The 23105-nt window shown below is 37.2% G+C and overlaps 1 protein-coding gene across 2 annotated transcripts in view; it reads right to left on the reverse strand.

The window, feature by feature from the left end:
• The window catches only part of ank3b (ankyrin 3b), a 166609-nt gene extending 145446 nt beyond the window's left edge, over window positions 1-21163 (reverse strand). Inside the window, exon 1 of one of the 2 annotated variants that reach the window (XM_053238444.1) lies at window positions 20890-21163. In XM_053238444.1, the coding sequence (XP_053094419.1) occupies window positions 20890-20928 (39 nt within the window). In that variant the 5' untranslated portion in view covers window positions 20929-21163. The remainder of the gene's footprint in view (window positions 1-20889) is intronic. The other variant, XM_053238447.1, reaches the window with a different exon arrangement.
• Window positions 21164-23105: the final 1942 nt, after the last annotated feature.

The following is a 23105-nucleotide window of genomic DNA, read 5'->3' on the forward strand; positions in this document are numbered from 1 at the left end:
ATACACCACGCAATCCCTCAGCACCTCAAAATGGTTAGCTGAGTCACCAGAAAAGCATAACCAGGGGACATTTGGGTGGATCCCATGTGTGGGTGCCACATTGGATCAAAATTAGAAACAACTTTTCCTGTTCACTAACCATATGCCCTTTAGCAAACTACAGAACCCACGCTGTTCTATAAGGTGTTGACATAAGGCTCTCTTTCCTATGCCAGCATAAAAAAAATTTGCAAACAAATAAAACATATTTTATGATCCTTTATATTTCCAAGCCCTAAGGTTTGTTACCTAGTAACCACATGGAGAAGAACAAAAAACAATAATAGGCTAATCATGAAGCTCATTAGAATTCATGAAAGTTACAATGCTAATCAATATTTTAAAGTCTGTATCAGCTCATACTGCTGATAAAATATGTTTTCGATTTCTCACAATTGTGTGTAAATGAGGGTAATGAAATAAAACCGAAACTAAATTCAAACAAAACCTGCTTAAACAAGTCGTTTGTAAAATCCCCTCAAACTCCAAACCAGGGAATTTCCCAAGTAATATTTCATCAAATTAAAAAAACAGTAAAGAATGGTCAATGTCTTGGACTTGAGATGGTTTCAAGACGTTTTCTGTATCAACTTGGACTTGTCTTTGACTTATTGGTATTTATACTTGGATTTGTGACAGTCTTGGGCAATGGTCTTGGGAGAGTTTCTAGTGTTTCTGTGTTGTCCTTTCTTTTTTCACATGCAAAATGGTTGACAATAAGTAATTCCTTCTTCTAATCATTGTAGCAATGGGTAAATGAAGCCAACTAGTTGAATTAAAGGGATTTGATGGTTTTCAGTCTCAATCATGACTCTCACTTTCATTTAGAATCGACCTTGACTTGCCCTCGACCTAGGGATCAAGACTCAGTCTTGACACGATCTTGGACTTGACAATGGTGGTCTTGACTACAGCCCTAGTGAAGATGATATTTCCACTGAGAACTGACCACCTCTACTGTTCTTAATAGATAACTGTATTCACAGTATCTGAGTGGTGTGATAGATGAAGAAGATCATCTCTAGAGTATCTGCCATGCACAAGATTACTTTGGAGAGGTTGAAGAGGTGGAGAAGGTTTTAAGTGCATTAAGCACCAGGTATTTCCTTGCTACTTTTACTCTTGTGTCTGTAATGTAATTTCATAAAAGACTAAAGCCACTCGGACTTTTACACAAATGAGTGCAATATAAGAGCCTGAGACTAATATCAGCTTCAGGGAAAGCTGAAGCGTGTCTGCACGACTATGAGAATAACAAGAAATCCACTAGGACATCATGCATCAGGGTAAGCATCTTTCTGTTTTGAGCAATGCTCTTTAACCAAAGGAGACATGACATTTTGCTTGAGCTGCAGGAACTCAAATGAAAAGAGAGCACAAATTGTGTCCTAACGTTGCCTTAGATACATAGAGTCATAGTATGGAGACTATAAACAGCAATAATGTTTGCCAATTAAATTGTCAGAGAGGGCTTAGCTGAGGTTGCTGATACCACTAACACCATGTTATGAACTAAAAGCACAATATCTACTTTCTATTTCACAAAGAGCTAAAAGCAGGGTAAAGGCTCCTGTGAAAAAACATGCTGGAAGGAGTTGTTTACTTCGAATCTCAGTCCTCATTCTCACATTCCGTGATGAACGGCGTTGGCCCTGCCTGTACACGCTGGCCAGTTCCCAAACACGCTGCCCCTTCGGGTTACATCAGCACCATTAGTTCTGCCTGATCATGCCTACAGCATCAGGTCCTGCTATTAGAACCCCACCTACTGGGAAATTATTCTTATAATTGGCTCAAGCCAAGGACAATAATGGCACACTCCATGAATAGATCCTAAATGAAATCTTAGAGAATGTTGGTATCATTAATTTTTTCTTAATGTAAGTCTTTGGTATGAAGGTATGACTGTATCTGAATGTAACTTGTTGAACACACAGCCATTCAGTGACACGGCAGCACTGAATCAGTGACCTTTGCTGAAGAACCAGGTCTCAAATGGAATGTAAACTAACAGGATGCCCCAGGTTACGTGTACGCTGTATAACTGAATATTTGTGTATACAGCCTGAAGGTTTACAATTTGCCACTCAGTTGTTTCCACCAAAAGCTACATGAGATGAAAGGATAGCTCAGGTCCTGAAAGGTCAAGGCTTAATTCCATGTGTTCAATACCATAAGTATCCCTGCAGCCATCTACCCCACCTGCCCACCATTAGCTAGGAATGTGGCCAAAGCAAAGCTCAGCCAGCAGTGATCAGCCATATTAGTTGGTAGCTTGAGCTTCAGGCGACATCATTATTCATGATTTACATGGACAACATGGATCAATTTAAAGAGCCTGTTGTGAAAACATTTGCTAGGGGTATATGTGTCTAGGTTTTTCTCTGTGAATGGTCACAAGCATGTCAGAATCAGAATCAGAATCAGAATGAGCTTTTATTGCCAAGTGTGCTCTCTCTCTCTCACACACACACACACACAAGGAATTTGACGTGGTATGAAGCTTCCAGAAGACACATACCAATGAGACAGCGAGACATATAATAATAAAAATTACAACCAATAATAATACGAGAGAATATATAAACACTGTACAGTAGACACAATAGGCTTAAACGGAATAGATATATGTACAGATGTGATATAATACAGCTATGTGCAAGGTGAAGGCAATGGCAGAAGTATTAAGGAAGTGTGTACAGGTAATATAGTAAAAGAATGAATTTACATATTGCACAAAAAAATTGTATTCACAGAGAAGTAATACACTAAGGAGGACCTAGAAGTCAGTTAACTGTTCATGAGGGAAATGGCTTGTTGGAAAAAGCTGTTCCTGTGCTTGGTTGTTCTAGTGGTCAGTGCTCTGAGGCACCTCAAAGAGATTGTGGCCTGGGTGCGAGGTGTCTGAAATGATTTTAGTTGCCCGTTTCCTCACTCTGGATGAGTATAGGTCCTATAGGGTGGGCAGGGGAGCACCAAGAATCCTCTCAGTGGCTTGGACTGTCTGTTGAAGTCTTCTTATATCTGATTTGGTAGCTTAATCAAACCAGACAGTAATTGAAGTGCACAGAACAAACTCGATGACAGCTGAGTAAAACTGGCAGGTTGAACTTTGGCAGGTTTGGCAGGAACTTTGGCTCCTGTGGCAGGTTGAACTTCCTCAGTTGGCGAAGGAAGTACAACTAATGCATTATGCATCTTTAAATCTGTTTACAGCATTAGAACACCAATAAGATTCCAAGGTGTATATTTTGTGCTGATATCAAAATACGTACTTACTATACAAAACACCATACATACTCAACATCCTGATCTGTACCTTCAAGCCTCTAGCACAACTGAACTTGACCCACCATCCCTCAAGATACAAAGAAGAGATGTATCTTCTCTGTACTGGCACCCAGGTGGTGACATCAACTTCCCATGACTGTCCAAATAGCACTGAAGACTGAAGAGCAGTATATGGTCAAAATTATGTGGACACCTGACCATTATACCCATATGTACTTTTTGAACATCCCATTCCAGATTTGGTCACCTTTGGCTGTTATAATAAACTCCATTCCTCTAGGAAGGATTTCCAAAAGAGATTATGGAACGTGACTGTGGGGATTTGTGCCCATTCAGCCACAAGAGCATTAGTGTGGTCAGGTACTAATGCCGGGCGAGGAGGCCTGGGGCGCAGTTGGCATTCCAGGTCATCCCAAAGGTGTTCAGCGGGATTTAGGTCAGGGCTCTGTGCAGGACACTCAAGTTTTTCTACACCAACTTTGCCAAATCGTGTCTTCATGAAGCTCGCTTTGTGCACAGGGGCATTGCCATGCTGGAACAGGTTTGGGCCTCTTAGTTCCAGTGAAGGGAAATTGTAATGTTACAGCATACAAGGAAGTATAGACAATTGTGTGCTTCCAACTTTGTGGCAACAGCTTGGGGAAGACCCACGCATGATGGTCAGGTGTCCACAAACCTTTGGCCATATAGTGTACCTCTTCACTAAACACTTAATTGAGATTTAATTAAAAAATTACTTGACTTGTACTGTTTTTGTTGCTTTACTCATACTTACTCTTCTCCAAAAGGGTTTTAGCTTGATAGTCCTGTTCATACACACAAATACTGCTATTTTTATAAACATAGTTTTTACGCTTCCATTAAAAGAAATTCCCATCCACATAAATGTTTTCAAAAGTATTTCCGTCCACACGAAAGCGCAATGCTCACACAAGCATGCCAATCCGGTGAGAGCATGTCATACACTGTTATGTCAGACATTTCAAGAATAACATGAATAAGCATGCGTATTGAGTGGTAGAGAAGGCAAAATGCAGAAAAACACCAACATGGCCAAAAGTTCTAAAAGAAAAAATAACAAATACAAGGATTCATTAAGTGTGAACAGATGAGTTGGAACTACTGCTTAAGGTTATAGTTTAATACATAGTGTTCATCCAAGTCTTATCCAATGAATTTGGTTCATAATACCAGAGAGGAATACTACAATGTGCATCATAATCTAGGCCTCCTGATGAGGGTGCAATACTAAAACAAAATTACAAAATTAAATTGCAAACACACTTTCAAATTACAAAACACAACTATCTAGTCTGCAGCCATGATGAACAGATTCCCAGTATTTACATACCACATGCAAAACTACAATGGGCATGCACAGGCTGGCATTGTGATGTCAGTACATCATACCATACATTTTTCCATTCACACAAAACAGGGGAAACCTTTTCAAGTTTTTTAAATTTTCACATTTTGGAGAGAGTTTTTTTTTTGTTTGTTTGTTTTTTTGTTTTTGAAAAGCTTCCTTTTCATTTAGTCACCTAAAATGCAGTTTTCCTGTGGATATTTGGCCAGAAATCCTACGCATTTTCAAAACTATCCATATATACATATGGACGGGACTCTGACCTATTTGTGCTAGCATGAGGAAATCTTTTTGATGGAGACTTCAAAGCTGTTTTGTAAGTTGCTCTGTATAAGGTCATCTGCCAAATTCTGTAAATGTAAATGCAGAGGCTTTAATAAAATACGTGATTTACACAGGGATGTTTTTTGTAGACATTTTGCCAAGCTACAGTGAAACTATTTCTGAACTATCCCAAAGGACATTACAATAATAGAATCTGTTTATTTGATGGGTTGGTGTAAATAAAGTGCTTGAGCTGCTGATGAAATGATGCATCGCTCTTCTGTCTGAACTGAAGCTCGTTGTATCTGAACTCCCTGATGGCAGAGCGCGGGTACCCACAGCCTACAGGCAATTCACACACGCAGATGACATGATTCTCCTCCCCATCTCCATGGATACAGCCATTCAGCAGCATGCACCATTTCGGAGGAGAATGATAAATTGCTGGCAATTTGCAGCTCTGTGCAATCTGCAGACACAAAGGAGGATTCTGGAAATGTGTTACATGTAGTGTATGCGGTTCTCCATCCAGCGGGAGTTATGACAATCCCCAGAATCCAGACTCGAATGATTCAATCCTATATTAACTAGCACTACAAAATATATTGTTAGTAAAATGTTATCACAATAATTGGCCTTGATTATACTGATATCACAGAAGGCTGCAATATGTTAATAAGGCTTCTAATCAATCACCACATGTTTTACTGTCACTTTGAGGCTCTGATTATTAATCCTGACCAATCTCAGCCTTTCTGAAGTATAATTCTGTCTTATTAGGAAATATATTAGTCACTAAGTACTAGGCATTTTAATTTTAGTAAAATGTAGTTTAGCTTTTGTCCCATTCAGGTTGAATTGTTCCAAGTGAAAAAAGTCTATATTGTGCAGACCTCATTTTATTCTGAGCATCATCAACTCAGCATTTTGTTCATGAAGCCTCTTCTGTGTACACTCCTGGGCAAAAAAAAAATGGGCCAAGCCCAAAATGGCAAAAAAAAAATTAAGCTTTTAATGGTCTTAACAACAAATCATTGGTCAGGAAATTAGCAAGAATTTAGCAAATACTGTAGATCTCTCTCTGCTCTATCAATTCTGGTTCCATTTATGAGCTTGTTATCAGGCCCTTGATGGGCTACATGAGGTGTGGCAGATGCGTACAAGAAGACTGTATAAGTGAATTTCACTGTTTCTTTTCTCTGAGTAATTGGTGGCACAGGAGCTCTCAGGAGTGCATTTGTTTAATTCTTGCTAATTTTCTGACCAATGATTTGTTGTTAAGACCATTAAAAGCTTAATATTTTGACATTTTGGGCTTGGCCCATGTTTTTTTTTTTTTTTTTTTTTTTGCCCAGGGGTGTACACCCTCCTCTGGCTCTGTGATATCTCACCTTCACTAAAAGACTCATGGGAAAACTGTGGCGCTACAAAATGCACCACTTCACCTCCAATCCAAACAAATCACCTCAAAAGAGACATCCACTGCCATCTCGCCTCTTATCACATCTCTCCTTGGGCAGTGGGAGGAAAATCAGTCCCACTGACGGGAATGATGATCACCATTAATGAGGTCATTTAAAATCCATGGTTCAGAGCTGGACAGGGTGAAGGAGGAAGTGTGAGCTTTGGGTTGTGGTGAAAATTATTCTTCTGGAGTCACTTCAATGGATTTGAGGGCATAGTTCAGGCAAAGCAAAGTGATACATGTATTAGCTAGCCCACCACCAAGTAAAAGCTGCCCAATTCCATGTTTCGATTACTCAGAAACTTTGTAAATGAATAGTGATGGCTAACATAATGTACAAACATATGGCAAGTTGGTTTGCTAGTTAAGCACAACGATACAGGATAAGGGAAGTGAACGAGCTTATGATCATTATCTTCTTCTAACAAAGTTGTAGCTCAGCAGGCGGCGAGATGCAGAACCATGTGCTATAGTTACAGCATTGAGGTGTGTCGGACCAACATGAAGTGCGTTAAGTTTAAACATACATGCCAAATGGAAATGTTTGTTTTGTGAAAGTCAATAAGGAATATGTTTTTTCTTTTTCTGGTTCTTAAACCTGCTCGTCCACCGAGCAGGTATGAATCAGATAACATACCCTGAACACAAAGTCTTTTTTGGATTTTCTCCTCCATTTCCCATCCAACCTGGTCTTGCCAAATCCCAACCACTAGCTAATCCTCTTCTATCACATAACAGCTACCAACCAGGGAGACAAACATGTGCTTCACATGACACCAACCTCCATATCTTTATAAACTGCTGTTCATGCTGTGTCATAGGGCAGTGTAACACACTCGGAGGAAATCGCTATCTACCCCCTTCCACATACATGAGCTCACGAATGCCCACGATTGGCTAGTGTCAGTCTGATTTACATTTATATTTATGGCATTTGGCAGATGCCTTTAACCAGAGCGACTTACAGAAGTGCTTTGATATATTTATATGTATATATATATATATATTTATCTATCAATAAATATATCCCGATACTGGTACACTAGGTCACATACTAAGAATACCATCACTCTAAATCTCGGTTGGGGAGGTAATATAGTAAGAAAAGTACAGAGACAACAATTTTTTAAAGTAAAGTGCTAATTAGGTACTGGGGAGACAGAGTCTTCCATCCCTTCCACTGAGAGGCCAATTTTGCTCACTTGACTCCTGGCCACAGACAGCTATGGCATCATCAGGTTTCAAAATCGCCACCTCCCAATGATGGAGCATTTCTGTTGTCACACCCAGGATACCCGAACACAAAATCTACTTGTCCCAGGCACCCGTGCTACTGATTTGTCCACTCCTGGGTGACAGGGCTGGAGATTTCAGCATGTATCATGTACATGTGTAATGTTTGATGGGGACTAATACAATAAATAAAATAACCAATAAATTAAAAGATATATACAGTATGTTTACACACACACACACATATATATATATATATATATATATATATATATATATATATATATATGTATCAGACCATCAGACCATCATGTCTTTTATTACATGTGTATGTGTGCTTTATATATATATATATATATATATATATATATATATATATATATATATATATACATACATATATATATATATATATATATATATATATATATATATATATATATATATATACATACATATATACATATATATATATATATATATATAAAGCACACATACGCATGTAATAAAAGTCATGATGGTCTGATGGTCTGATAAAGTAATTTTTTTATGAGTGCAGAGGGTTATTCACTTTCCAGTTAGCAGTGCGGAGCAAGGACACTTCTCTCGCTTTCTGTTACAGGTCCTAACAAGATGAGATCAAAAGATAAGCTGAATTCTCAAGAGAAAGTACTTTAGGATCCAAAGAAAACATGCAACAGGTGTGTCGCTCTAATCAAAATGGCATGCAGTAGCTCTAATCTAAATGCCAAATGTAAAGTCAAAATGCCAAGGAAGCAGCAGTGAGAAAAAAAGATACTTGTTTTGGACTCTGAGCCACAGATTTGTTTATTCTGAGACTTTGCAATTAGCAAAGTATGTGAACATATCTGGGACATCAGCCAAGAAAGTGACAACATTTGCTGCAATCCCACGGTCTCAGGTGCCAGGCAAATTCTCAAAGTATATCAGTAATGAAGGCAGACAGTGTTGTAAGTGTTTTTGTGAGTTTGTTGTGGAATATACCTGTATTATATGTCTTGCTGGTTTAGATCAGAATCAGAATGTTGATTCAGAAATCACACAGTAACATGGGAAATTTAACACATTGTACGACCTGGCTACTAAGCAAACAGTGACACGTCATGTTTTTACACTGATATCTTGGTCTGGGAGAACAGCAAGGGTGTTATCTAAGAACTGTCTCTCACATAGCTTATGTTGTAGTGTGTGTTAGGTCTTCATGACCACCTGAGCTGGACAAGGGTATAAAGAGTGAAAAACACATTAAAAAAGCAGATGTAGGATTACTTTATTACTGTACGTATGTCTGGTTAAGTATCTGTACTTGCTTGCATTTTTGACCTTTACTTACTACATTTGAAAAAAATCTCTACTTTCTTTAATACTTTCCACTCACTACATTTCCAAACACTATATCATTACATTTCTCCATAATCATATACATATTTGTAAAGTCTTAAGGTGACTTCTTAGCATTAGACAGCTTCAAGGAGACAATCTAAATTCCTAGCAAATCTAAACTTTAAAAGATATGGGAGCGAGAATGAGCCCTATTAGCTATAACTTAGGGGTATTATGGTTTGAAATTTTTCACCATATGATACCCTAGTCTAAAAACATCATGCTTATCAGGGTATTTATTAATCAACCATTTAAGAAGATAAAGGCTGGTAGCGAATGTTAAAGAAAAATTGATTACAAAATCTTTGTACAAAAGTATCTTTGCACATCCTTGTTTGTGTGTGTGTGTGCGTATGTATATATATATATATATATATATATATATATATATATATATATATATATATATATATGTGTGCGTGTGTGTGTGTGTGTGTGTGTGTATATATATATATATATATATATATATATATATATATATATATATATATATATATATATACCTACACATTTCTTCTGTATATATATGTATATATATAATGTATATATACACACAACAAAACCAACATGGGAACATAATATTGCCCAGTGACATCTCTAAAAAAATCTTCACAAATTCCATGTGTACTACATATAGCTCATTTTAATACAATAGTTGACCTTTTTTATTAGCGCTTGTTGTATTGCTTGCGGTCATGCAAGCAATACAAGAATTTTATTATGTCACATGACCATAACATGTCTGTTGGCTTTACTTGTCTTACTCTTTACTTGTTCTCTGACAAGTCATTGTACCCGTTATCTAATATTGTATTGTTCTACTCGGCCATCACGTGGTCTAGTTTTTGTTTAGGTGGGAGACGACAGAAAAGAGCACTTCCTGGAGATCCTTTGTAATGAAAAAAATGTAAAAATTCTCTTTATAATGGAATATTATTCATAAAATCTTACACCGTCATTAACTATTAATCCTTAACATTCCTACTATCACTGCAATATATCTGTTACTACATACTCTTTGTATTTATTGAGGCACTTTGCATTATGACAGCTAGCTATTAGCATTCAGCTAGTTTGTATCATCGGATACTTTCATGCTAGCTAACATCTGAGAGATGTTGTTAGATGTTAGTTAGCATTAGCTAATTTTATCCCTTAGTTACTATCACTAGAATGAGAGTGCAATTTGAGGCAATTTGTCCTTTTGTGAATCTTTCTTGTGCTTTTACTTTTTTTTTTTTTTTACTGTGCTCATACTTCTAGTAAATTTATGAGTTCATGCATTTCTACTTTAACCTCAGTCACCACGTAGCAGACAGACGACCTTCAGACAGACTAGCAGACTACACTCTGAAGCAGACTCACAGTCTGAAGCATGTTCATTCTCATTCATGCCAGTATTCCACATAAACACCAAGACATTTTGTCTCCATGGACACACAATTATCTGTGATAACTAACAAATTGATAACAATACAATTTGTACCAATACCCAAGCAGCTCTTTTAAGGTAGAATCCTTATCATTGCTGTAATAAGTCACTGATACTGCTTAGAAAAGAGCTGAAAAGTTTTCAGGCACCGGACGCTGGTTAATGAGTAAATTAATGCTCAGTTCTTTATATGGTGCCTTCTTTTGGCTGAGGTTTATCCAGTTCATGCTTCTTTAAGCACATTATCTCCTTAGTGACTATGTGGAATGTGAGAGAACAGCATTTGCATGGCGGTGTTATCTTCGATACCTCCATGGCCTTTTGTGCTTTCCCCTTTTTCCTGTTTTATGCATGGGTTCTTTTTCAAAGTTCTTACAGTACAGTCCAGGCCAGCAGACTATTCGCTAATTTACTAGTACTTTACTAGCATGCTATCAAAGTTTTGCTTAAGGCTATGACATTTTCACAAGGAAAGCTGGTTCATCCGTCCTTATTTCATGCCTTAACTTACACAAAAATATTTATAAAATATTTCAAAATATGTCTAAAACAATTAAAGTATGTCATATCAGGACTCATCTACAAAGCCAACACAAATAGTCGAGTTTGATAAAGCGGTATTGGCCTGACTCTTCACCTCTACACCATATGAGTCATGTGATCCTGTTGCAGTAGCAATTAACAGACCCTTGAACTGAAATGAAGACAAACGACTCATGTTATCTCAGAAGTTCGGGTTCGGTGCTAGTGACCAGCTAGAGAGTTCAAATCCTGAGATTGCCAGCGAGACATTCAGACCTGTGAGCAAGACCCTTAATTTGGATTTGCAATGTTATGCCATACTTTCAGAATAAAATTATGTGCCTAATGATTAAATTTACCATTTAAACATTATGATATGAATCTATATATGTAAGGAATAAAACACGAAAGGCTGTGCTTTTATAAGAACATAATCCATGACGGGGTGGTGTGATCCTCTTACAACGATTTGGCGACAATTGCTTTTTTTAAAAAAATGCATTAATGGATGACACGTGCTTGCTGTTAATAGTTAAATTTATGGAAAGTTGTATAAAGTCTGTGAGATAAGTCATCTCCTGTTAAGTTCAAAGATGGCACAATACTGTTTCTTACTGAAAACTTTGCAAAACAAAGCTTTGAAATGCACTTAAAAATCCAGGAAAAAAATACATAGCTAAAAACACAATTTACACAAAACTGCAGCTTTCACACAAAAGTCACTTACAGTACAAAGTATAAATATAATAAAAATTAGTCCTAACAAAAAAATACAAATAAATCTCTTTTTATGTAAACAATTATAGTTACGAAAATATCTTTTCCAAATCCAACTCCAATCTTTATCCATCCATCCATCCTCTGTACCACATATCCCACACACGGTCATGGGGAGCCTGGAGCCTATCCCAGGGGACTCAGGGCACAAGGAAGGAAGGTGACACCCTGGATGGGGTGCCAACCCATCGCAGGGCACAATCACACACACATTCACAGACTACGGACAATTTAGAGATGCCAATCAGCCTACAATGCATGTCTTTGGACTGGGGAGGAAACTGGTACCCAGAGGAAACTCCCAAAGCATGGGGAGAACATGCGATCTCTGCGCACTCAGGGAGGTGGGAATCAAACCCCAACCCCAGAGGTGCGAGGCAAACATGCTAACCACTAAGCCACCATGCTCCTCCCCCTTACATTATAACAACAATCATGCTCTCATCTGCTCACTCTTGAAGTTAAAAAAAAATGCAGATTGTTCTTTGTTACGTCCTTTGTCCTGAAGACTGTCCTACGGTGGAAAACGTTCTGACTGTTACAAAGCACTCACATTTAAGACCCCTTCCATCCTAACAGAAAACGTCACCATGTGTACAGGTATACATTTTTTATCTTTGTTAAATAACAACAAATTAATCCATTTATTATTAGTCTTAGTAGTATTATGTGCAGCATCTGCCTTACAAGTTCCGGTGAATGAACTGTTACTGTAGAAACAATCGCATTAATATAAAACTTCATTTAAATTACAGCTACTATAATTTAAAGCTACTGTCCAATCTGCTGTTGTAGAAAATTAATCAACACCTTCTGACCAATCAGATTTAAGAATTCAACAATACTGTGGTATAAATATCTCCAACAACCATCACACACACACAAACACACACACACACAGCTTTATAGCTGAAGAACTCCAGATCCAAACAACATTCAAACACCCTGGCTCCTTTTTTTCCTTTTTACAATTTATACTCAGCGGCCTTGACTTTGCCCTTGCACCTTGTTCAAAAGGGATGTTTTAGCTCCTAAAAGGGTTGCATAGCAAAACTAGACAAGGAGCAAGTATGGAACTTCTCACAGCTTTTTCTGGGTTTTTTTTTTAAATTGTCAGACTTGCTCACAGAGTAAGCCTTTGTTTTTCTTGTATAATAATGAATACTTCCTAGGCAGATATATAACCCATGTTACGCTTTTAAAACCCACTCTGATTAATCTTCTCGCTTGCTTACAGACTGCAAGACTGTGGCTCTTTAGAAATCCTCAGTGTCCCATCACTGTTATCTGCTGTGAGTTACTAAGCTTTTTAAATCGCTAAAATATATTTGAAAGAATATTAAAACTAGGTTTAATAGTATTATTTTTTCAACAATATTACATATTATAGAATATACCAATCAGTCCAATTAAGTGGGACTAAATATTACATTTAGTAAGAATAAACTGTGCTTAGTTAAGGCATCATCATTGCCTCAACAACCCTTTAACTTACATTCCATACATTCCAGGAGCTGACTGCACTGGTTGAGACTGCAACAAGCGCTGTGAACACCTGGAAAGTGCTGTGTGCCTGTAAATATACTGAAAATATAATATAAGAAACATATTTAATTATAAGCTCATTTGGACTCACTTATGGCAGACGTTTCACATAATCTAATAAGTCTAATAATATTAAGAAATGGATTTAAAAACGTTTTGTTAGTTAATAAAGAAAAACATATAAAAACATGTAAGAAAATGTTTATTTAACATTTGGTATGTTCTGGTTTCTCTGTAACATGGCAACCTGCATTTTTTGTCTTATTAGCTCCAAGAGAGAACAAAAGCTACTATAACAGAAAATAACTTTCATTCGTGGAAGTTCCACAACATAAAATTTAATTATAAATGGTTTTATAAAGTTTGACGTGCTGTTCTTTAATTATTTAAAACTGTAAAAAAATAATAATAATAAAAGTAATTGTTGGCAGACTGCTGTGGTATAAGAAGAATAAAACACTTGAGGACGTGCTGTTATAGGAAAGTAATCAACTTCAGTTTAGTAACACTAACTCTCCTTCACGTCAGGGTGCATCACACCACCCCGTTATTGATTATTTTCCTATAACAGCGCTCACCATCATGTCTTATTCCTTACTTAAGGAGTGTTAACAAAATAACAAAGCAAGTTAACACATTAATTATGTTTTCTTCACATGTAGAGTGAAAATACATCTCACTGATGACATGAACATTGCACAGATAATGCAGATGTTGATTATTTGGCTTATTTGGTTTATTATTTAAACCATTAACCAATACAAGTATTAGCTATTTTAGTTAATGTTACATATGGACTATTAATGATGAATTAAATGCTTTGTTCATGTTAACTAATGCATTAAATTATCTCAGTTAAGGAGCATTAATGTAAAGCATTACCAATTTTTCTTATTATATTATCAGAAAAATGTTTTACTATATTATTATAAAAATATTTTTTAAAAAAAACAATTAATAATTACAAGATTATTAAGTAATTTGTTCACTTTATGTTTGACATTATCCAATTCCATCGGCACATTTTTGCTTCGATTTTTTTGCTTCGTACTAGACATAAATGTTTGAAATAAATAATTTGCCAACAGAATAAGACAAATTTGAAAAATGGAATAAGACAAAAAAGTGAAATGAGTATGTCGATAAATAAATTGGCTTATATCTTCTACATTTTATATATAATCTAATCTATATAACCTAATCTAATGTCTAGAACCTTAATTTCATAATAAAATGTTAGATAAATCTGTCTATATTCAAGATGTTTTAATTGCTATAGATACGCTACTCACACTTTGAACTATATGAAGATAGATGGCAAATTAAATGACAAAACAACATAATGAACTATTAAGGTGTTGGATCCCTATGAGCAGCTTCATTGCATCTTGTTACCATTTCTACAAGTCTTTGGAACTGAACTGGAGTGATGAACATGGTTCTTCTAAAAGATATTCCCTCAACTGGTGTTTTGTTGATGGTGATGGAGAGCGCCGTCTAACTTATCACTCCAAAACCTCCCATTGGTGTTCAACTGGATTGAGATCTGTTGACTCTAAAGGCATTCATTTTCATACTCATCACTCAGTGAGCCCTCATGCCCCGTGGATGGGGCGGAGTTATCCTGGAAGAGATTGGAGCTAAGCCATAGCAGAGCAGCAAAATAAATAAATGCCCCCAGAGCATAACAGAGCCATTGGCTTCTCTTTTAAATTTTCACACAGCTGTACCTTTCCTATTAGTATCACTGTTGTTACTAAATATTTCATACACTGTAAAACATTGCTGTAAATTTTACTGCCATCTTGGGCTGGTTGATGCAGGATACAGCTAAGATCACACTTAAGGGTCTTGGCCAACCATGACAGCTTGGCAGTGCTGGGACTTTCTGAGCTGTGACACAAAACCTTAACCACGGAGCCACCACAAATACATCATGGCAGCACTGCAACCAGCTTGCATTGATGCAACCACTGAATTAACTCCACTAAGAGAGTGCAAGCTAGTTGAGCTAGTTGTGGTGGCTCAGTGGTTAAGGTTTCAAGTCACAGATAAGAAAGACATGTATTCAAATCTCAGCACCATCAAACAGCCTTGATTGAGCAACACCCTTCATCTAAGTTGTATCCTGTATCAACCAAATGAGCAAAAGTCATGGGTTATGTGTTATTTCCTACTATGTTCTTTACTGTAAATATGTTTTACAGTTGTTTACTGTAAATTTGACAGTACTTTATTGGCAACCCTGGTTGCCAGTACATTACTGTAAAATCAACAGTACATTTTTTACTGTGTAGTAGTTACAGAATAGCATGCTTTAAGATGAAAAATCGATTAATAAGATGGAAGAATGGGGAGGGCTTAAAGCTTAATAGATTTTCCATTTCCATTAAAGCAATGATAACTGGTTTGTTTAGAGCTAGTTAAAACAAATAGTCATCAGTTGTGGAGCTCCTTTGGAAAATCCAGATAGTAAATATTCCAGCACTACTGAGGCAAACACACAAAGGCTGCATTAGGTTCCTTCAGATTAAAGGCCAAATATATAGCATAAAGTTCAAGTCAAAACATAAAGTCTTTATCTATCGCAGCATGATCCTGCTGAATGTAACCCTGATGTAACACAGACCTGCAGTGTAAAGAATGTCAACCGTCTACTACCGGGAAATTGTTTATGTGTTAACAAAAGTCACGACACATGCTCTCCTGCTGGAATACATCCTTGCCATATAGTTCTTCTTGACTTTTCCTCATTCTATAGATGCTTTTAAAACAAAACAGTTACACTGTCAGCAGTACTGGGATTTAAACTCACAACTTTCCAGTCATTTGCACACGCAACATATAAGAGTTGCCCATAAGCTCATAAGAGCATTACCGGGAAGACTAGACCATACTTATGAAGCTTATGCTTCTCATTAACGGCAACACAAATGCAGGCTCACACTGGGGATCCTGGAGCTATGAGAAGGCAACAATACACACTGCACCACCACGCCACCCTGCATAACCCCCCTGCAAGTATTTCAGTTTTTTAATAACTAGCTTAACCTTAACATCTTAGTAGACATGCATGTTCAAGACAATATATTGTTATCATGGACACTTCATAATAACCTCATTATTTCTGTGTGCTGTTCGGTAGGCAACTAGCCAGATACTCCTGGTTCAGCATTTCAGCTCCCGAGATAAATTCTGACACTTTCAGAAAGTAAGAAATAGGGACTGACAGCACAATATTCTGCTTTCTGAAAGATTTTGTTTCCCTATTTTGGAAAATCGGAAGGCAGCATTGACTAAATCCTTCTTAATGAAAGCATCTTCATAGTTCTGTTCACTCTAACTGAGGAATAATTTAACTGCCTGTCTAGTGAGTGACTTCAAGTAAACGGCAGAGATGTGCTAGAATTAATGACATGATGATGCTGAAGGGAGTTCTTAATGTGATGCCTGCTGAGGGCTCTTTTTTTTATTAAAATGCTTTTCTGTGAGAACAATCTCAGAAAAAAAGGGTGATAGACTGCACGTTTCTTGTACCATCTTCCTGCAGTGGTACGCTTATCTTTTATCATATCCTTTAATATGTATTTTATGGTATATAAGGTACAAATTGGACCATAATTACCTTTTAGAGTAAATTTGCATGCACCTTTCTAGGTAAAAGATACATACTAGGTCTAAAAACAAAGGTACAAAAGGTGCACGCTTGAGGGTTTAGTAACTGTAACTATGTTGCATGTTCATTAAATTTATAAATTGCCTGCATGGTGCATATAATTCTTTCTGTTACTCACATTGAAGAAAAAAATCCATAACTTTATGTGTTTTATTTTCATGGCTGTTTTTTTTGCCCCAGGTGTGAGATGCAGTGGTGCACTTTGTGCTCTGTGGACTGTGGAAATGTCCTACGTACAAGCACACTCCTGGGTTTTGATTCCAGTTTTACACTACAATTACATTTTCATACAACACCAAGTACTTTAACCTTGTATATGTATGCTGTATTTTATATATAAAGATCAAAAAATAATTATAAATCCATCCATCCATTTTCTGTACCGCTTATCCAACACAGGGTCGCAGGGAGCCTGGAGCCTATCCCAGGGGACTTGGGGCACAAGGTGGGGGACACCCTGGACGGGGTGCCAACCCATCGCAGGACACACTCACACACTACAGACAAAACCACAAAGCCAGGCATATGAAAGAGAGGGGGAGTAATGTCCCCTGTTTCCCTAGAATCCCCAGTATAAGAAAATTTGGATCATTTTAGAAAGAGAGATGCCAATCAGCCCACAACACATGTCTTTGGACTAGGGGAGGAAACCGGAGTACCTGGAGGAAAGTACCTGGAGATGACATTAAGTACCTGGAGGAAAGTACCTGGAGATGTCTCTCTCCTGTGAATCAGAGCAACACTGGCCAATCGTGGGCGTCTGTGAGCTCTTGTATGAGGAAGAGGGTAGATAGCGCTGAGTGTGTTAGACTGCCCTGTGATGCAGCATGAACAGCAGTGTGAAAAGATGCAGAGTTTGGCTTCACATGTCTTGGAACAAAATAAAACTCACATTATTAATTAAGATTTTCCTTTTTTTTCATGTTTTGTGACACACACATGCTAAGAGCCAGGAAGAGAGACAAGCAGAGAGAGAGAAGCAGGTAGCAGACTCCAGTACAGTTAAGTTTACAAAGGTGATAAGACTCGCAGAATGTCAGTAAATAAAATAAAGTGTTTGTTCATTCTAATATCTGTCTACTATCTCATATTTGTTATTCATCATACCCGATATATACGTAAAAAAATAATATATAAATCAACCCCCCTCAGTTTCCTTCATATGGCCCCCGAACACCTAAAATTAGATTTCAAATCTATAGGAAACAATGACTGAGACCAATACAGGTCATAGCAAAAGTTACAACCCCGAAAATCACCCCTCATTTTTTAAACATAATCATTCATTGCTGCTTAACCGTGACACCGCACTGACATCTGAGGTGACACACATTGTTGGAGAAGACGTATCACTCAGCTGTTGTGTGTTTTACAGTATTCCAGCACAAACCATTCTTCATGGACAGAAAAGGCCTGTTGTTGTGAGTTAATTCCCACCACGGCACATCTCGTGACATCACGCAAGAGCTGGTCATTGGCCCAAGATGGGGGGAAGCCATCTCTTTTCACCACAAAGCGAGTCACCAGCTGAGGCTGTCAAACCATAGCAGCTCTGCCAGTCACGACACAGCACACACAGTGCGAATATCAACCAATAAATGAATCATTTGTGTGTCTCCAGAGGTGACTTGGCACAGATCCGACAGTCATAACTGCAATCCATTTAGAACTGCTAAGCAGGAAATCTTTGGCTTTGTATGAGCTGAGAGGCAAAGGTTATGAGAGCCATATCTGCACATGAACAAAAACATGTAGGTCTTAGAGAGGTTCTGGGCTTGAGGTAAGTAGGCATTTGTCAGCTGTGACAGGAAGACACACACACACACACGCATACACACATACTGTTCCCTTTTAAGTGGCTTGCCATAGATGGGCTGGAAACACAGCCGGGCGAGCTCCAGCCTCCAACATGTCAGATCAATGCACTGTACCCAGATACTCTAAAAATCCCCAGCTCAGGAGAAAGGGCCTTTCCAGGAGTAGCTCTTCTTACAAAAACTGCATATTTCTGTGTGTTCCCTTTAGCAGTTTGCACACACAATAAATCAACCATTAACTATTAATGACATGAGAGCAACCACTATTAATGTCACAAGGGCAGGCTTTACTAACACCAAACATCTGCCTGTCATTTCGGCAAAGAATTCATGTGTAATCAATCACAGGAGATTTACATTATAATATGCATCAACAGCATGGTAAATGTTAGCACTGCAGGGGAAAAAATCATTTATTGCCACTTAATCCTAAGGGCTGATTAATAAGCAATAAGAAAATATAGCAGGACGCTAAACTGCCAGTTTCAGAGGTTGTGACAAAAACGTGCATATGTTCATATTGGAACTGAAAACCAAGCGCGAGGTTTGTTTGGTTTTTCAAGTTTGAAATGTTGAGTGATTCCAGGCAATCACACTAAACTGTGCCTTATGGATTGTTATTCATTGATAAGAACTCAGTGTAATTAGATTAGACAAGCCCATTGGATCAATGCATTCTGGTCGATTACTTTATATTAAATGAAAGTTACTTTGCCTTTAAAAAAGCAATAGAAGGTAACAGATTTAACTCATTCAACATGTACAAACTTACATTCCTCAACTTTATCACTTTACACCTTATCTAATAGTTTATTGTACCTAGTGAATAATTAATAGTAGTTACTGAATAATATGATTTAGAACAAATAACTGCATAATAAGACGGAAGGTTTGGGGATGTCAAGTGTGTGTTTAGGTCTGTGATTAAAGCACTAATTCATTGAAATGATATACCCAGGTTTGATCATGTCACATAACTGAAAGTGCACTGGAAAAGGAAATGTGTTCAGGATTATGCAAAAATGAAAGCAAAAAAAGGAAAACAATCAACCATTGTTTTCCACTGTTGTTTAAAGACTTTAGAATAGAAGGTAACAGATTTAACCCATTCAACATGTATAAACTTACATTCATCAACTTTATAACTTTATACCTTATCTAATAGTTTTATTGTAGTTAATGAATAATTAATAGTAGTTACTGAATAATATGATTTGAAACAAATAACTGCATAATAAGACAGAAGGTTTGGGATGTCAGATGTGTGTTTAGGTCTGTGTTTAAGGCATTAATTCAATGAAATGACACACCCATGTTTGATCATGTCACATAACTGAAAGTATATATGCACTGGAAAGGCAAATGTGTTCAGGAGGGTGCAGAAATGGAAGCAAAAAAAAGACAACAAGAATGTTTAAAGACTGTAGACTGGGGAAATGTATATAGAAACAGTTATATAATATTGATCTACCAACTTTATAGCTTCATACCTTATCTATTAGTGAATAATTAATAGTAGTTACTGAATAATATGATTTAAAACAAATAACTGCATAATAAGACTGAAGGGTTTCGGGATGTCAAGTGTGTGTTTAGGTCTGTGTTTAAGGCACTAATTCATTGAAGTGATATACCCAGGTTTGATCATGTCACATAACTGAAAGTGCAGATGTGTTCAGGAAATGAAATGAAAGAAAAAAAAGGACAACAAGAAAGTTTAAAGACTTTAGACTGGGGAAGTGTATATAGAAACAGTGATATAATATTGTTCTTATAGTGTTATATAATGCTTTCAAAAGTGTAATTATTAGTTATGAAAAGCTGTGTTCACAAACCTGACCCAAACATGACACACACACACACACACACACACACACACAGTGAAAAGGGCTAAGGGACTGCTACCTGCAATCTGTGCTCTTTTTAAGTGCCTTAAAACTTTTTTTTTTTTTTTTTTTGACAGCCCATATTTCCACTTTATATCCTGTCCACTAAAAGTAATGGAGTTACATCCTGTCCACTGAAAGTAAGCAGCAGTGGGAGATTTCGTGCACTCACCTGTATGCCATTCAGTTCACCTGCACTGGAGGAAGCCATGTTGAACTGGAGTAAAGCTGAACAGATCACAGATTTAACGCTGCACAAAACTCCTCGTTAATCCATCGGCTTCAGTGCGGAAAAGAAAAGTAAAGCTTTTCCACCGTGTAAGAACGTCCTGGAGTAACAACAGCTGCAGATACCAGCGCTTTCAGAGGTTCTGAAGTTAGAAGTTAAGAACTCGCTACAAGTGAGCAGGTAGGCTGAAGTTTGAGACAGTGGATGGGAAGTGTTAAGAGCGCTGCGGTGGGCGCGGCGCTACTCCTCATAAACAAACAGCCGTCCATTACACCAGAGGAAAAGTACACACTAACCGCGAGCTGGATAGGGCTAAATGTATACACACACACACACACACACACACACAGTGCTGATTGTACACACAGAGTGCCGACTTACACTGCTGTATGTACAATTACATTATTAACTGTACACCTGTACATATATACATATAGTACACCTAGCTGTATAGGCCTATATATGTATACATTGCAAACTGCAGTACTGAATGTATCTCTGCAGTTCTGAAAGTATTCCTGCAGTACTGAATGTATATCTACAGTGCTGAAAGTAATCCTGCAGTACTGAATGTATCTCTGCAGTTCTGAATGTACATCTATAATGCTGAATATATTCCTGCAGTACTGAATGTATATCTACAGTGCTGAAAGTATTCCTGTATTACTGAATGTATATCTGCAGTTCTGAAAGTATTCCTGCAGTACTGAATGTATATCTGCAGTTCTGAATGTACATCTATAATGCTGAATATATTCCTGCAGTACTGAATGTATATCTACAGTGCTGAAAGTATTCCTGTATTACTGAATGTATATCTGCAGTTCTGAAAATATTCCTGCAGTACTGAATGTATATCTACAGTTCTGAAAGTAATCCTGCAGTACTGAATGTATATCTGCAGTTCTGAATGTACATCTATAATGCTGAATATATTCCTGCATTACTGAATGTATATCTACAGTGCTGAAAGTATTCCTGCAGTACTGAATGTATATCTGCAGTTCTGAATGTACATCTATAATGCTGAATATATTCCTGCATTACTGAATGTATATCTACAGTGCTGAAAGTAATCCTGCAGTACTGAATGTATATCTGCAGTTCTGAATGTACATCTATAATGCTGAATATATTCCTGCATTACAGAATGTATATCTACAGTTCTGAAAGTATTCCTGCAGTACTGAATGTATATCTGCAGTTCTGAATGTACATCTATAATGCTGAATATATTCCTGCATTACTGAATGTATATCTACGGTGCTGAAAGTATTCCTGCAGTACTGAATGTATATCTGCAGTTCTAAATGTACATCTATAATGCTGAATATATTCCTGCATTACTGAATGTATATCTACAGTTCTGAAAGTATTCCTGCAGTACTGAATGTATATCTGCAGTTCTGAATGTACATCTATAATGCTGAATATATTCCTGCATTCCTGAATGTATATCTACAGTTCTGAAAGTATTCCTGCAGTACTGAAAGTATATCTGCAGTTCTGAATGTACATCTATAATGCTGAATATATTCCTGCATTCCTGAATGTATATCTACAGTTCTGAAAGTATTCCTGCAGTACTGAAAGTATATCTGCAGTTCCGAATGCACATCTATAATGCTGAATATATTCCTGCATTACTGAATGTATCTCTACAGTTCCGAATGCACATCTATAATGCTGAATATATTCCTGCATTACTGAATGTTTATCTACAGTTCTGAAAGTTTTCCTGCAGTACTGAATATATATCTGCAGTGCTGAATGTACATCTATAATGCTGAATATATTCCTTCAGTACTGAATGTATATTTACAGTGCTGAAAGTATTCCTGCATATACTGAATGTATATCTGCAGTTCTGAATGCACATCTATAATGCTGAATATATTCCTGCATTACTGAATGTATATCTACAGTTCTGAAAGTATTCCTGCAGTACTGAATGTATATCTGCAGTTCTGAATGCACATCTATAATGCTGAATATATTCCTGCATTCCTGAATGTTTATCTACAGTTCTGAAAGTATTCCTGCAGTACTGAATGTATATCTACAGTGCTGAAAGTATTCCTGCAGTACTGAATGTATATCTGCAGTTCTGAATGTACATCTATAATGCTGAATATATTCCTGCATTACTGAATGTATAT

The sequence above is a fragment of the Pangasianodon hypophthalmus genome, chromosome 12, assembly GCF_027358585.1.
Source record: "Pangasianodon hypophthalmus isolate fPanHyp1 chromosome 12, fPanHyp1.pri, whole genome shotgun sequence".
Classification (NCBI taxonomy): domain Eukaryota; kingdom Metazoa; phylum Chordata; class Actinopteri; order Siluriformes; family Pangasiidae; genus Pangasianodon; species Pangasianodon hypophthalmus.